General features: G+C 39.5%; 1 protein-coding gene across 1 annotated transcript in view; it reads right to left on the minus strand.

Moving 5' to 3' along the window:
* Positions 1-14,343, minus strand: part of ZRANB3 (zinc finger RANBP2-type containing 3) — a 2,104,294-nt gene that overhangs the window by 911,935 nt on the left and 1,178,016 nt on the right. Inside the window, exon 7 of the mRNA XM_044074946.1 lies at positions 3,130-3,301. Coding sequence (XP_043930881.1) covers positions 3,130-3,301 — 172 coding nt within the window. The remainder of the gene's footprint in view (positions 1-3,129; positions 3,302-14,343) is intronic.

Raw genomic sequence — 14,343 nt, forward strand, 5'->3', positions numbered from 1 at the left:
ATGCCATTTATTTGTATTATCACACAATTTTGTTTTAATCCTCTAGATTCAGTACTTGCCTTGTAAATCCAGCAGTTGCTATAGTTTTAGTTCAGGGCTGAGTCTGTCTGCTAGGAGTGCACAGCCATTACATGCGTAGGTAAAGGTTGTGAGTGTTGACTGGCGTCAGTGTTACTATATGTATGTGAGTAGGATGAAGGTTTTAGACCCTTAGGTGGTGAGCGAGTGTTCTATGTGTTGCCTGTTAGCCAATTTGAGGTCATATTGAGCACACCTACATCTGCATACACACACAGCAGCTGCTGGCTCCCCTCTGGTCCCTCACCTGCATGTGGATGTGGAGATCTTGCCATTGGTGGAGGGATGTGTTGATCCTGCTGAAGCTGTTTTCTCAGGATGATGTTCTGAAGCATGGCAGAGACCATGAGGATTTCAGTACATGTACGTGGAATGTAGTGCAGGACTCCTCCAGATGTATTTAGGCACCAAAACTGAAACTTCAGCAGCCAAAACACACTCTCTCTGATATTTCTGGTTTAAGCGTGTGCCTCACTATGATGTTCTTCAGCGGGTGTGTGTGGAGTTCTGATGGGAGTCATCGGCCACAGTTCCAATGCATAACTTGCGTCCCCCAGTAAATGAACCTCAGGGATATCACCCTTACTGAACATCAGATACAGCTGGGAGGTGTGCCAGATATGTGAGTTGTAACTGCCTGGGTTGCTAGCATACACATTCAAGATGATTCCCTTAGCATTACACACAACTTGGCAGTTAATGAAGTGGAAGTCCTTTCTATTTATATAGACCCTTTCCTGTTCCCCAGGTGGTGCCTAGATTTCTACGTGTTTACAATCTATGGCACCCAGTACTTCAGAGTAGTGTGCTACAGGGTAGAACCCCTGCATATTTGTAGCCCTGTCCTGAGGAGTACAGGGAAAATATATGTGGTCAGTGGCATGTTGGAGCATAGCATTCAGTAATTGATGGAGGATCCTGGATGCTGATGCCTGTAACACCCCCACAGCATGCCCCCTGTTGGTCTCTGAATGGTTCCTGTAGCTAAAATTCTAAGTGCTACACTTACCTCCACTAGTATTGGTTTCTCCTTGGTTTGCCCTGGATCTGGGTTGAGGATGACAGTGCATGCAGAGTTCCTGTAGTCTCTCTCTATCCAACCTTTAGCATGCTACAATTTCCACTTCATGCAGATTGTGATAAATTAACCGGGCTCTGAAAACTCTTCTTCATCAAGGTCTATTAGAAGCAGCAGCAGCATAGTCTTCAGCCTGTTGCACATACATATGAATTAAAGCAAAAGCAGCCACTGAAAGTCTGTGTAGACTCCTTTCCGTGGCAGTATTCCAATAGGTTTTGAAATTTGCACAGAAAACCAGCACTAAGTCTCCACATTTGCTTTATAGTTTGTTGAATAGCTCCTCCATCTTGGACTGGCTGATTAGCATACAATTCAGCTGCTTATGCTGCCATTAGCATGCCACTGTGTTTACCATGTTGAGATGCTTACTGAATACAAAACAGTGCACTACTGTGTGCATATCGTGGTGCAATGCACACACAGTCTTAGCAGACCATGTAGGGTTTATTAATCTGTCTTTATGTCTCGACATACTAAGTCCTGTGCAAGACTATATCAAATACAGTCTATATAATAAAGCCATGCTGCACTAGAGACCCCCCATGCATACATGCACAGCTGATGTATGTGAAATGTATTTTTATCAAGAAGGGAGGCAAAAATGTGCATGTTAAATGGGGAAAACAGTTCTTAGCTATCATCACAATCTAGGTTTCTCAGGCAAATCCCTGGTGCCTTGACTGTGGCATAGGCAATACAGGTTCAATTAGTGGACCAGTCTCTGCAGAGCTGGTGGGGGATAGGAATTCATCAACATTCTGTCCAGCCCTGTTAATCCTAGTAGGACAGGTGCAGTTAGAATATGGCTACAAGTCCTTGATGAAAACTAAGAATTTCAGCTGTGTGATGTGTGCAGGACATATGCACACTGAATGATGGCCAGGACTGCAGCTAGGGTACAAAAAAATGTCCTTTGCAGCTGTCAGGATGGCACCATATTAGGCCCGCCTAATCAACTCTCCAATCACTCCCAGATACTGAAATTGTTATATGCCAACAAGTGACCTTCACCATGAGAGGTAAGCCACATAAATACTATGGATGCTGTATGAGAAGATCACTGAGGGACTGCGAGTTATGGCTGAAGGCAAACATATAATGGGGAAGTTAGCTTCTAACACTAAGCAATATGCAGCAGAAATGTCAACCTCTTAGGCCAAGAGTTGGGAACAGATTAAATTAATAGGGAATACTTCAAATCATGAGCACTTTTGAATGCACACTTAAAAAGCTGTTAGAATAACAGGAGTATCAAAATATATTTTCTAAAGCACTAAAACAGTCATTTTATACTATTCAATAATGTTAACTTTGACCACTATGACAGAAAAAAAATCACACATTTTATAAATGATAGACCAAAATTTAAAGACAAATCAGTGACAAATGAGAGCTGCAATTTGCAGTCTTTTTTGATGTCCCAAACTATTAATTCTGGTGTAATGTATGCTGACAATTACAATGCATAGTTTCAGACATCCTATAAGTATTTAAAACATATCTAATATATGCAGACTTTGGAACGAAAATTCCTCTCCCTCCAAAATATGTCCTTCCTAAAATGTGATGGAGTGAATCTCTCAAGAGTATATGCTGTAAACTGGAGATTTAAATGAAATCTGATCTAGTTAACTGCAGAAGAGATCATCCAGAAACATGCAACTAAATTATTCCTCATTCCCTTTAGCAAACAGTTCTTGCCTTCAATTGAACTCATTCAAAAGCAAATACAAACTAATGGCATTTGACTGTCAGAATAATTAAGTTCCATCTACCAGCCTTTACGAAGGACGATTCAAATGATAAATGAAGCATTCATAAGCAATACAAAGTAATTACTTACAATATGAAATTACTGCCTAGCAACTAGCATAAAACAATTATTATCTGAAGAGGCATTCTAAGTTTAGTTATATGTCTGATATTGTAAATTTCTGTACTGCAGAATGCATCAGAATGAATTAACTCACCTTTGCAGCTTCTTTGGGAAGGTCAAAGGGAATGCGCTGCCTGATTTTGGCTGGGAGCTGGGTTAAGACCTCATCCTTTAAACGTCTGATCATTATACAGTTGAGGCGAAGGTGAAGCTCATCAAGATTTGAAGCCCCTCTGCAGTCCCACTGAGTCCTTTTACCAAAATACCTGTAAATTAATAAAATTAAATGAAGCTATCATCAGAGAAGGCTGTCAGATAATATTAAAATGGGTTCATAAGAAACTCTCCTAGCTTCCTCCTTTACTGTATTTTTGTTATAGTCTAATACAATCTAGTAAAGAACAGCGCACTGTGGTGAAAAGCTGCACCATGCATGCACAGACTGCTACCAAAGGCAAACTTTGTTGAAAAGGATGCAACCCATCCTGTGTGGAAACAATAACTCATTTCTTGACTGCTCCTTCACCACAATCAAATTATTAGCTTGGAATGCTGTACAGAGTCCAACAGAGTGAAACAATACTTTTAAAGATGGATATTCTATGCGACAACATGACATAAGTTTAATTAGCAAGTCCTAAGAAGCATTTATTCTTATAAATAATACAATCAGTGACAGTTATATTTTTATTTAATGTAGAGCAAAGACACCAAAGATTTAATTTGACTGCTTGTATTAAGCAAACAGCCAAACACGTACAGATACCGGTTTTCACAGATGTAATGTGAGATAAGGTCTGAATAAGTGACATGTTTCAAGTCACAGAACATAAAACAGATTTTGATGATAAAGAGCATCTGACCCATGCAATCTGTCCATTTCCTTAACACCTATTTTGGGTAAGGTTACTCTAATCATCCATTGCCCTTTCTGTGTAAGAAAATTGGTTTCTTTCTTTCTTTAGCTGTCAATCTCATATTTTCAAAAAGTAAGCTGTTTTCTTTCAGCTCTTTTATAGTACTCAGTACCCACTGGACTGTATGGATTTCTTCCAGATAATTGAAGGTTTTTGTTAATTTCCCCTGCCTTTTTCCTCCAAGACTACACAGGTTCTTTCAGTCTAACAAAGTGTAAGAAGGAAGACATTGTAAATGTTATACAAGGCTGATGTGGAGATTTCTTATATGCATCATGGTTCACCTCCCTCATGTGTTTATGCTGCAGTGTGCATCAAGTGCTGTGCTGGTCTTTACACACACGTCCTTCCCACAGGTACTCAGGTTGTCTGCTGTATACCACGCAACCGGGGTTCTAAATATTCATTTGGAAGGTGGTATCTGCCAGAAGACATCATTATTATAGTCTCTCCTCACTTCATCCCACTGATGTGGATAAGCAAACATCAGCTGCTCAGTAACATCTCCCACAACTGACTCTTTCAGAAACCAAACCAGCCACTGGAACCCAAGTCACTAACTGCACAGTCAGAGCTCATCTTTTTGTGCCACTGATCTAGCCAATATTATGTACCACTCCTGATACCCTCCTCTGAAAATGCTTCTATCCTTGAAATGAAATTTCCACAACTGCACACAATATTCTAGATGAGCTTATAGCAACACTTTACATGGGTAACTATTTTTCTGTTAGTACTGCATCCCTCCATACATCCCAGTAGCCCATTGACTATTCTACTGCTCTGTCACAAGGTCGTCTTAATTTCAGATTGTCTGAGCCAACTACATCACATCCTTTTCCACATTGTCATCAATTTTGCCCTCTCCCTATAGCAGTGTACTCCTTCCCTCAATTAACTCCCAGGTATATTATTTTGCACTGAATTTAAACTACAGTGTAGAGAATTTCTCCAATGTGGTAAGGTACATTTTATTTGTACACCTTTTTGTCCCATAATCCCTGCTGCATATATTGTGTCATCAGCAAATCAACATACTTTATTCTGCAATGTCACTAATGTGGACACTGAAAATAAGCACAACTGAAAACAGTCACTGAAAGCCCTTAGTGGTAACCATTCTTTCATTCTATTTCGTCAATGTCTTTTTGTCGAGACAGTGTTTTATCCAAGATGCTAACAGATGTCCCCCTCCAAGTTGAATTGGTTTTTTTTTTTGAAAGTCAAGTTTATTGCCATGTTTTATATAAACTGTCATGCATGAAAATTAATCCCAATTTAAATTGCTAAATTCCAACCTTAAACAAATAAACATGTTAATCTTAACCCAAACTGACCAACAATTCGCAACAGAAAACACTCAATTATACATTTGTAAAAGTTTTTCAAATGTGCTTACAACACTTGTATAACGTCTGCACTAATAATACAATTACTGGTATCAAAAATGTACATTGCAGTTTTAGCCTATTAATCAAATACAAACTCATACGATGTCATATCAACAGTGTAAGGTAGGACCTTTATATACAGATCACCACCTTCTAGTAACAGCTTACAGCCAATCCAATATCTTACCCACTGTCCTCACACAGCAACATGCTAGAACATGTCCACCCAGTCAACCCATACCTTGACTAAATCCTCTCCAATGTGGCTATCAGATCATAACTGTATTGATTTAAAGTATTAACTTTCACTATTGTTGGGGTACAATATAATCACAACTCTAACCTAAACCAAAAATGAAGCTATCAACCAAATACTGAATTATCTTTTGTAATTTAAGCCAACTAAAACATTTCTACTTTTGTCTTTTTTTGCATCACTCTTTCTCCCCTTGCCTGCTGACCGCTATCCCTCTGTTGATCTCTTGGCCCAATTGTTCCCTAATCACTGGGGGAGTGAGAATCAGCCAAGGGTAACCAGCAGGCAGCAATTAGGGGCGATTTGAGATTTTTCATGCTGGTCTGGTAACATCCCATGGGTGAGGCATCCAATGGTCATCAGCAGTACTCTGCCCCACACCGAAGCAAGGGGTGACATTAGCAGGCGTGCCTTACTCACAGGGTGCCCAACCCAGTTGTTTCTCCAGTTTCCACCAGAGAAATCAACTAGTATGCAAGTCCCTGAGTGTGTGTACTTCCCACTAAAATCGGCATGTCCATCCTTCCCTGCCTGTGCCTTCAAAAGCCCAAGCCGCTAGTCAAACTCAGGTCACCTGGATTATAGGGAGGGGTTTTATCTCTTAACCACTAGCACAAGAGAAAAAAGTCTTTTATCAATAACCAGTCTCTGTAAAAACATATTTAACCTTACCCAACAACCAACAAAAAATATAAACTCAAGATCAGTGGTCTCCAACCTTTTTTGCACCAAGGACCGGTATCAATGTAAGACAATTTTCCATGGACCGCCATATCGCTGTGCGCATAATAAATTAGATATTTATTTATTTGACATTTGTTTAATGAGGAAGCCAGACCTGGAGAGAAAAGCTCCAAAGTACAATAAAAAGACAATTGGCGCTAATTACCAAAAAAAAAAAAAAAAGTGTACATTCTGCTTAACAGTATAACATTGATCTGCTATGGTTGAAATATAAGTAAACCTAATGGCAACCTTACTGATTTTATATTTATAAGAGCAATACTTAAAACCTGTCCAGCATACCTCTCAACTATACAGATTTTTACAGAATGTCCAGATTTTTGCCTCATATTTTTGGTCTTTTTCTCATAACATTGTTTTCTGGCAAATCACTGGCAGATCATTGAGGTTGAAGTCAGAAAATAATGACAGACTGTTGAGTTTCATACTTCATACCCTTTAGAAAATTCATGCTAATGCAAAACTTGTATTCCTATCAACTTTTGAAGTTTGTAAGAGCAGTACTTAAAAGGATCCCTATTTTGGGCCTTTGCCCCCCCCCCATTATTTTTGGCTTTGTCCAGATTTCTTGATCTAAGCGAGAGGTAGAGAGGTGCATGTGTGTGTGTGTGTGTGTGTGTGTGTGTGTGTGTGTGTGTGAGCACACGCGCATGTTGTTTGGCATCTTTTATTATAGGGAGTATTGGAAGTAGGTGCTGGATTGGGTTTAATATCACCACCTAATAACAGGTAAACTGCTGATAGAATGTAATTGTATAAACAGTGAAGATGTACTTTTTCTATTAAAATCTGAGTCTGATTTTGGTGGTTAATGTATTTCTTAGAAGATAGTTGGCAATAACTGACATTAAATATTTATTGTAGTCATGTTACTTACTGGAAATATTATAGTGGAGTTTTGTTATGTAAAAGGGGAGGTATGAGGAAAATGGGTATTTATGATGTGATTGTAGCCTGTGATCCAGGCTAACTTGAAGACGGCAATAGCCATGGGGACATCTGTTACTGTGGTGATGTTGAAAGAGTATGTGGAAATTACAGATTTCTTTTTAATGAGTAGTAGACTGAGTGTTTGGTATGATGGGTGATTAGCAGAAATGACACCAGGTCAATTTGTTTTATCTGTAGTGCAGTCATTTTTTTTTTTTTAAGTTTAGCTACTAAGAACTATGGTTAATGCAAAGTAGAATGCAGGGTTAATAGTAATGCATACATGAGAAGATTAGATGAAATTTAAGGATGCATTTGATATGGGTAAAAGTGTAATCACATGCGCGCGTGCACACACACACACACACACACACACACACACACACACACACACACACACACACACAGAGTCTCTTTTGCATTCATCCACGCATTCACTCACACATCGCTCTCGCTCTTTTCTGATCTCTCACACACAAGTCACTCCCTCTTTCATACCTGCATTCACTCACACATCAAACACACACACTCAGTAACATCCTCATTCATACCTGCATTCATTCACACATCGCTCTAACTCTCCCAATCTCATACACACACACAGTCACTTCTTCATTCATACCTGCATTCATTCGCACATCGCTCTCACTCTTCCTATCACACACACACACATACACACAGTCACTTCTTCATTCATACCTGCATTCATTCACACATCACTCTCACTCTTCTGATCTCACACACACACAGCCACTTCTTCATGCATTCACAGATTTATTCACACATCACTCTCACTCTTCCGATCTCACACACACACAGCCACTTCTTCATTCATTCATTCACACAACACTCTCACTCTTCCGATCTCACACACACACACAGCCACTTCTTCATTCAATCATTCACACATCACTCTCACTCTTCCGATCTCACACACACACAGCCACTTCTTCATTCATTCATTCACACAACACTCTCACTCTTCCGATCTCACACACACACACAGCCACTTCTTCATTCAATCATTCACACATCACTCTCACTCTTCCGATCTAACACACACACACAGCCACTTCTTCATTCAATCATTCACACATCACTCTCACTCTTCCGATCTCACACACACACAGCCACTTCTTCATTCATTCATTCACACATCACTCTCACTCTTCCGATCTCACACACACACAGCCACTTCTTCATTCATTCATTCACACATCACTCTCACTCTTCTGATTTCAGACACACACACACACACACACACACACACACACACACACACAGCAACTTCTTCATTCATTCACACATCACTCTCACTCTTCTGATCTCACACACATGCACAACCTCGTCTTCATTCATTCATACATCGCTCTCACTCTTCCGATCTCACACACACACAGCCACTTTATTCATTCATTCCTGCATTCATTCACACATCGCTCTCACTCTTTCTATCTCTCATACACGCACAGACTCTTTTGCTTTCATGCATGCATTCACTCACACACGCAGACAGACACATACACACTCATATAGGCATTCATTTACCTGACAGCCCGGTTCCAAGTGCTCCACGGCCCAGTGGTTGGGTACCGCTGCTCTAGATGACAGAATCTACAAATTTATGTAGCAACTATCTGGTTAAAGAGAAATTTAAAACAAAATAAAACAACAACAAAAACTCACAACTGACCATACTCAGGCAGAAAGAACTGTAAAACAATGCTTTCGGCTCCTATTAATAAATTTTTTTGCCAATCCAATCCAAGAAGCACTAACAAAATACAAATATGCAAATATATTACATGAATAAAATACATCCCATTACAGGCCACAGGAAATTTTCTCCTCTCTTCAAAATAATTCTATTTACAATTATATGAATCAAGAAATCAGTTCAAACTGCAAATAACGTATGATGCAACCATGTCAATAAAACAAAACTGAAATCACTGTTGTTCAAGTGCATGTCCACACGTAACTGTATCAGATCACATAATTCAACATACAGCAGTCAAAACATGCACACCGAAATTTCAACAGACCACCAGCCAGCATTCCTGTTTTTTTCAGTATCATAACAATTTCTCAAATGATACTCAAAGTGAAAGCATTCATTTTATACTTTTTAACAACATATACACAATAAACAGGAAACCTAATCAGTTACCTTTAATCATCACATCCTCTACTCAACTATAGCCAACATTACAGAAAATCAGGACAGCAGCAGGCAGGCAGGTCTCTGAAATATACCAACACTCATGAATTCCACTCTTGGAAACTTCACATCAAAGGAAATTTATCTGTAATACTTCAAGAGCATCATGTCTAACTCCAGACCTCAATGTCTCCAGACACATGATAATATTGCAATAACACAATGCACACTAGCACCAATTATTGGTAACTCACTTTAAAAGTCAACAAGACTCAACTTCCCCTTAAATATGAAACCTTACAACTGCTTTAGTGGCTCAACAACTAACACATACCTCTGATGCCGGAATATCAGTAGACTTGTTCTGTTCCAAGACTAGGTCCATAAATTTTTTTCTCAATGCTAACACTGCAGTGCAGCATGGGGGTGGTGGAGGTGGGGTTGATGCACTCCAGTGTGTGTGATTCCTTGGAGGAGACATTAAGATGAGGTCCAAATCTGCTTGAGATAGTTGTGGCTTACATGAATGCGAAAATTCCCATGGGATTTACAGAGAAAAGTCTGCTTTGTTAAAAACAGAACAGTTGTGTGAGTTAACTTACCATAGCAGCAGTTGTTTGAATAGATCACTGTGGCAGTAGCATAAAGCTATATGGGACATATTCTGCAAAAAAATATCAGGCATACAAAGTCAGTATACTGAAGTCTTTGGGTGCCTTCCCTCAAGCACGATACATCAGCATAAGCATGGGAGTATAGAAGTATAAAAACAGGGCATACAAGAACCAAATTTCCAAACTTTCTTGCTCCAAAAAGGGAGGCTGAAGTCAAAAGATATGTCATGCCAGAAAAAAGGGAAAAGAGTTGCCTTGGACTGTGTAAGCCTCCAAGGCTGAAGACTTAAACTTCAGACATTGGTTCACACAGTAGCACACCCCTTCAACCCTTCACACCTAGACTAAGGATGCATAACTCTAAATAAGAGTCACAAGGGTGCAAACTCCAAGCCCTTAAGTCCACTGAGACTGCATCAAACCATGGTAATGTTTTAGTAATAGCAGACTCTTTTCTAAGGCATATGGACACCACCCTTACCAAGCTAAATAAGAACACAGTGACAGTTAGTGGTCTTTCTGGAGCCAAGATCCAGAATGCAATAAGGGCTCTTGGATCCCTCTATCCTAACAAATATGATCACAACCTGACAGTGGTCCATGTACAGGTGAAACACTTTAGATGCGCTACTCAGGATGACATTTAAAAGGATATCATAACACTTACTGTGCATGTGTCGGCGGCAGGAAAGACACTGCTCTTGAGTGGTATTTTCTATCAACCAGAGTGATGTCTAAATTGAAAGACAGGGTAATTGGCTTTTGGTTCACAGGTGACAATTCAACAACGAATTGCTACAAGTATATTTAAACTCTTTCTTGCAATATCTGCAAACCACAGTAACACTAGTTTTAAAAACAAACTTTCCATTCAAAATTATTCCTTCTACCTCTGATTCCATTTTGAACCAACTTAAAAGTAGTCACTTTCTCAGAAATTCCTCATGATCTTGCCATTGTTGAATAGTGTCATTCCATTTGAACCAACTTCCATTTATTGCTCACAAAAGGAAGACCGGAAACAACATATAAGCAATCAAGTGAAGCTGACCCAGCACTGCTTACTTAAAGCAAAACTCCACCTGCTCATACAGTTTAACTCAATCATTTGGTTTCTTTTCTCCGTACAATAAGGCATCCTAAAAAAATTAACTTGTGAGAGGGAATCAGAAAAGACTTTTCCAGATTTAACTTGAACCCTAGACTGTGGAATAAATGTCTGTATTACTAGAATCTTCTATTTTTTTGTGGCATTTAAACCCTCCATTTGAGCTGGTTTGGGTTTGTCTGAACCAGGCTCTGCTGAGGTGCATCATCTATGCAACGTTTTACAAAATTCCTGAGGCTCTAATCATCTCTGCAACGTTTTACAAAATTCCTGAGGGTCCAATCTAAGTGCTTTTTCATTTATTTTCACTTATTTTATATATTTGCACTTGCCTATCATTTTTATCTGTGCCCTAAGACTAATATATCACATTTGCACTGTTTTAAAGCAATTTGCTAATTAACTGCATTTCATCACTGCAACTGTATTTCATTGCTATTTACTGCAATTCATTACTGTTTGACTGTATTTGACTGTATTTCATTATTGTTTCTGGCAGTCATCTTGTGTTGATAAGAGCTTATCTTCTCTGCTAGTGAGAGTATCAGGGCTGCCTGGACCTTGTCTGGCACAAGCTGATTGGTAAAGAGAGCAGGGGCTAGTAGGATTGGCTAGATTTCTGTGTTACTAGAATATTTTATTTTTTGTGGTATTTAAATGTTGCATTTGAGCTCATTTGTGAATTGCACACCACAGTTGCACTGCTTTTAACCCACTGTGATGTATTCTAGCTACAAATTTTTCTTTAGTAGCACTTATGTAATCACCTAATAGTACCCGTCTTAGACCTTCTACCCTTTATGCCCTTAGCTCTCTCTGGCTTCTCTCCCTCAGATTCTGACAAATATGGATGGACAATTTCCTACGGTTTCTACTACCAGTCTGGTTGATATGGGCATCCTGAGATAGTGTAGCAACTGACTCATGTACACAGACAACCCTCTACTACTACCACCGAGGAACACAATTTGGGAGAGATGCAATTACATTAAGAACCTAGAATCTATGCTCTCTCTCTCTCTCTCTCACACAAGCCAATATATCTGGCACTGAGAAGGTTGTCAACACAAACACCACCCACAACTAAACAACACACACCCACATATGTGGAGGTCCTCAACAAAAAACATACCCAAACAAAAGAGACCTCTAAGGCAAAAACACACGCAAACTCCATAGCCCTCCACACCAGACACAGTCCACACACCTGTGTCTCACAGCCACTAAGACCTAATCATAAACCCAACATTATTAGTCATAGGAGACTCCATTGTGAGACACACAGATGTGGCCCTCACCAGTCTGGATAAGGAGAAAGTCACTGTTAGTCGTTTGCCAGGTGTCAAAATCTACCACATCACACATGCACTCAAGTCTCTCAACAACAGGTACTGCTATGAATCTGTCATAGTTCACGTTGGTATGAATGACTTGAGTCACATCTCCCTCGACTATATGAAAAGAGACATGATGCAGCTCACTGAATATATGTGTCCCAGACAGGTATGTCCCTAGCTTTAAGCAGCATTCTGCTTTCACACAGAATGATGCCTCAGTACAAACAGAAAATTATTGACTTTAACAATTGGCTTAGTTTCTGGTGTCATTCCAAGGGGATCCAGTACCTGACAGCCTGGGAGGACATGATAGACAGACCACAATGCTCTACCAGAGATGGCCTGCATCTGTCTCCTTTGGGTTTCAGGCTTCTGGCAAAGGCTCTTGCCTGAAAACTCCAAAATGCTGCAGAATAGTATCCAATAAAAAACACACAAAACGTCGAGAAAAACACCTTTATGAAATAGCAAAGCGTTCGGGTTACTACCTTTCTTCAATACTAATATAACAATTCAATAAAACAATCAAGTTTAAATAGGAGTCAAAGCAATCACATGACATGCAGCCCAAAAAAATCATGTGACCTACACGCAAAATACATATACAAAATACAGAAATTGTTAAATAAATATAAAACGTAAAATTGACAAGGTACAGTAAAAAAATGAAATAAGAAATGAGAACTCTAAAGAGTAAATTATGTTATAAGGATTTTAATGGGGGTTGTAACCATCAGCTTTCCATTAAGTGTGGTACTTTCAGTTGTATGGGTTGTACATGCTGCACTGATATTGTGAGCAATACCAGTGATACATTTACGTTTTTTAAAGGCTCTTGCCTGCCACATAGTGCCTTTTTTAGGCAATGCCATGAGGTCAAAGCTACCAACATGAAAATTTCATCAAAACGCAAATTAAAAGTCATGCTGCTAAATGCTTGGAGTCTAAACATGAAACTGCACTCATTGCAAGTATTATTAACCTTGGAAGATGGTGACATTTGTGCAGTTACAAAAACCTTGTTCAAAGCTGCAGAGAGCACATCAGCCATACAGGTTACTCATCCTATCATACATTCAGACCCCAAACCGTGGGCAGCAAAGCAAAAGGAGGTGGAGTTTTAATATATATATATTAAAGACATACACACCTCCAGGCTGGTCAAACAGTATGATGCACAGAAGACACTCCAGGTGCAGTTAACCATTGACAAGACCCCTATACAAATCACAGCTAGCTACAGACTCCCAACTTTGACTCAAGATGCCCACACCACCTTTCTGGACCTCTTCGAATCTATCAGGATTTAACTCTTTACATTGATCCTGGGCGAGTTTAACTATCTAATCAAAGATTGGAAGAGCTACTCATGCTACAACACAAATGCCCAAAGATTCCTTGATTTTTGTCAATGCAAATACCTTGGACCAGTTGGCTTGACACCCCCACAAGAGGTGATAATATCTTAGACTTGGTATTAACCAACATGAGTAACCACTGCAGCATCCCTACAGTGTCATCCTCCACGGTAAGATCCAACCACAAAGTGGTCACTTTCGAAGTCACCATCTCCCCCGATTCCCCACTTTGCTACGATCAAACATAAAAACTTCTCCAAAGTTGATTACAAACCTCCTGAGGGAAGGTATAAACAGCATCAAAGCCCCCTCTGTAGGAACTGGCACAAATGTCTAAACCTACACCAAAGTACTATACGAACATTTATATGGCTGCAAGTAATCAGGAAAACCCGACAGGAGAAAATCCTCCTCCGCAAGGAAGAGTAAACCCTGTCTGGTGGACATCTGCAATAAATAAACTCTATAATAAAAGGAAACAATTGCTATTCA

Source organism: Protopterus annectens, chromosome 6.part0 (genome assembly GCF_019279795.1).
Source record: "Protopterus annectens isolate FY-2018-M chromosome 6.part0, PAN1.0, whole genome shotgun sequence".
Lineage (NCBI taxonomy): Eukaryota > Metazoa > Chordata > Ceratodontiformes > Protopteridae > Protopterus > Protopterus annectens.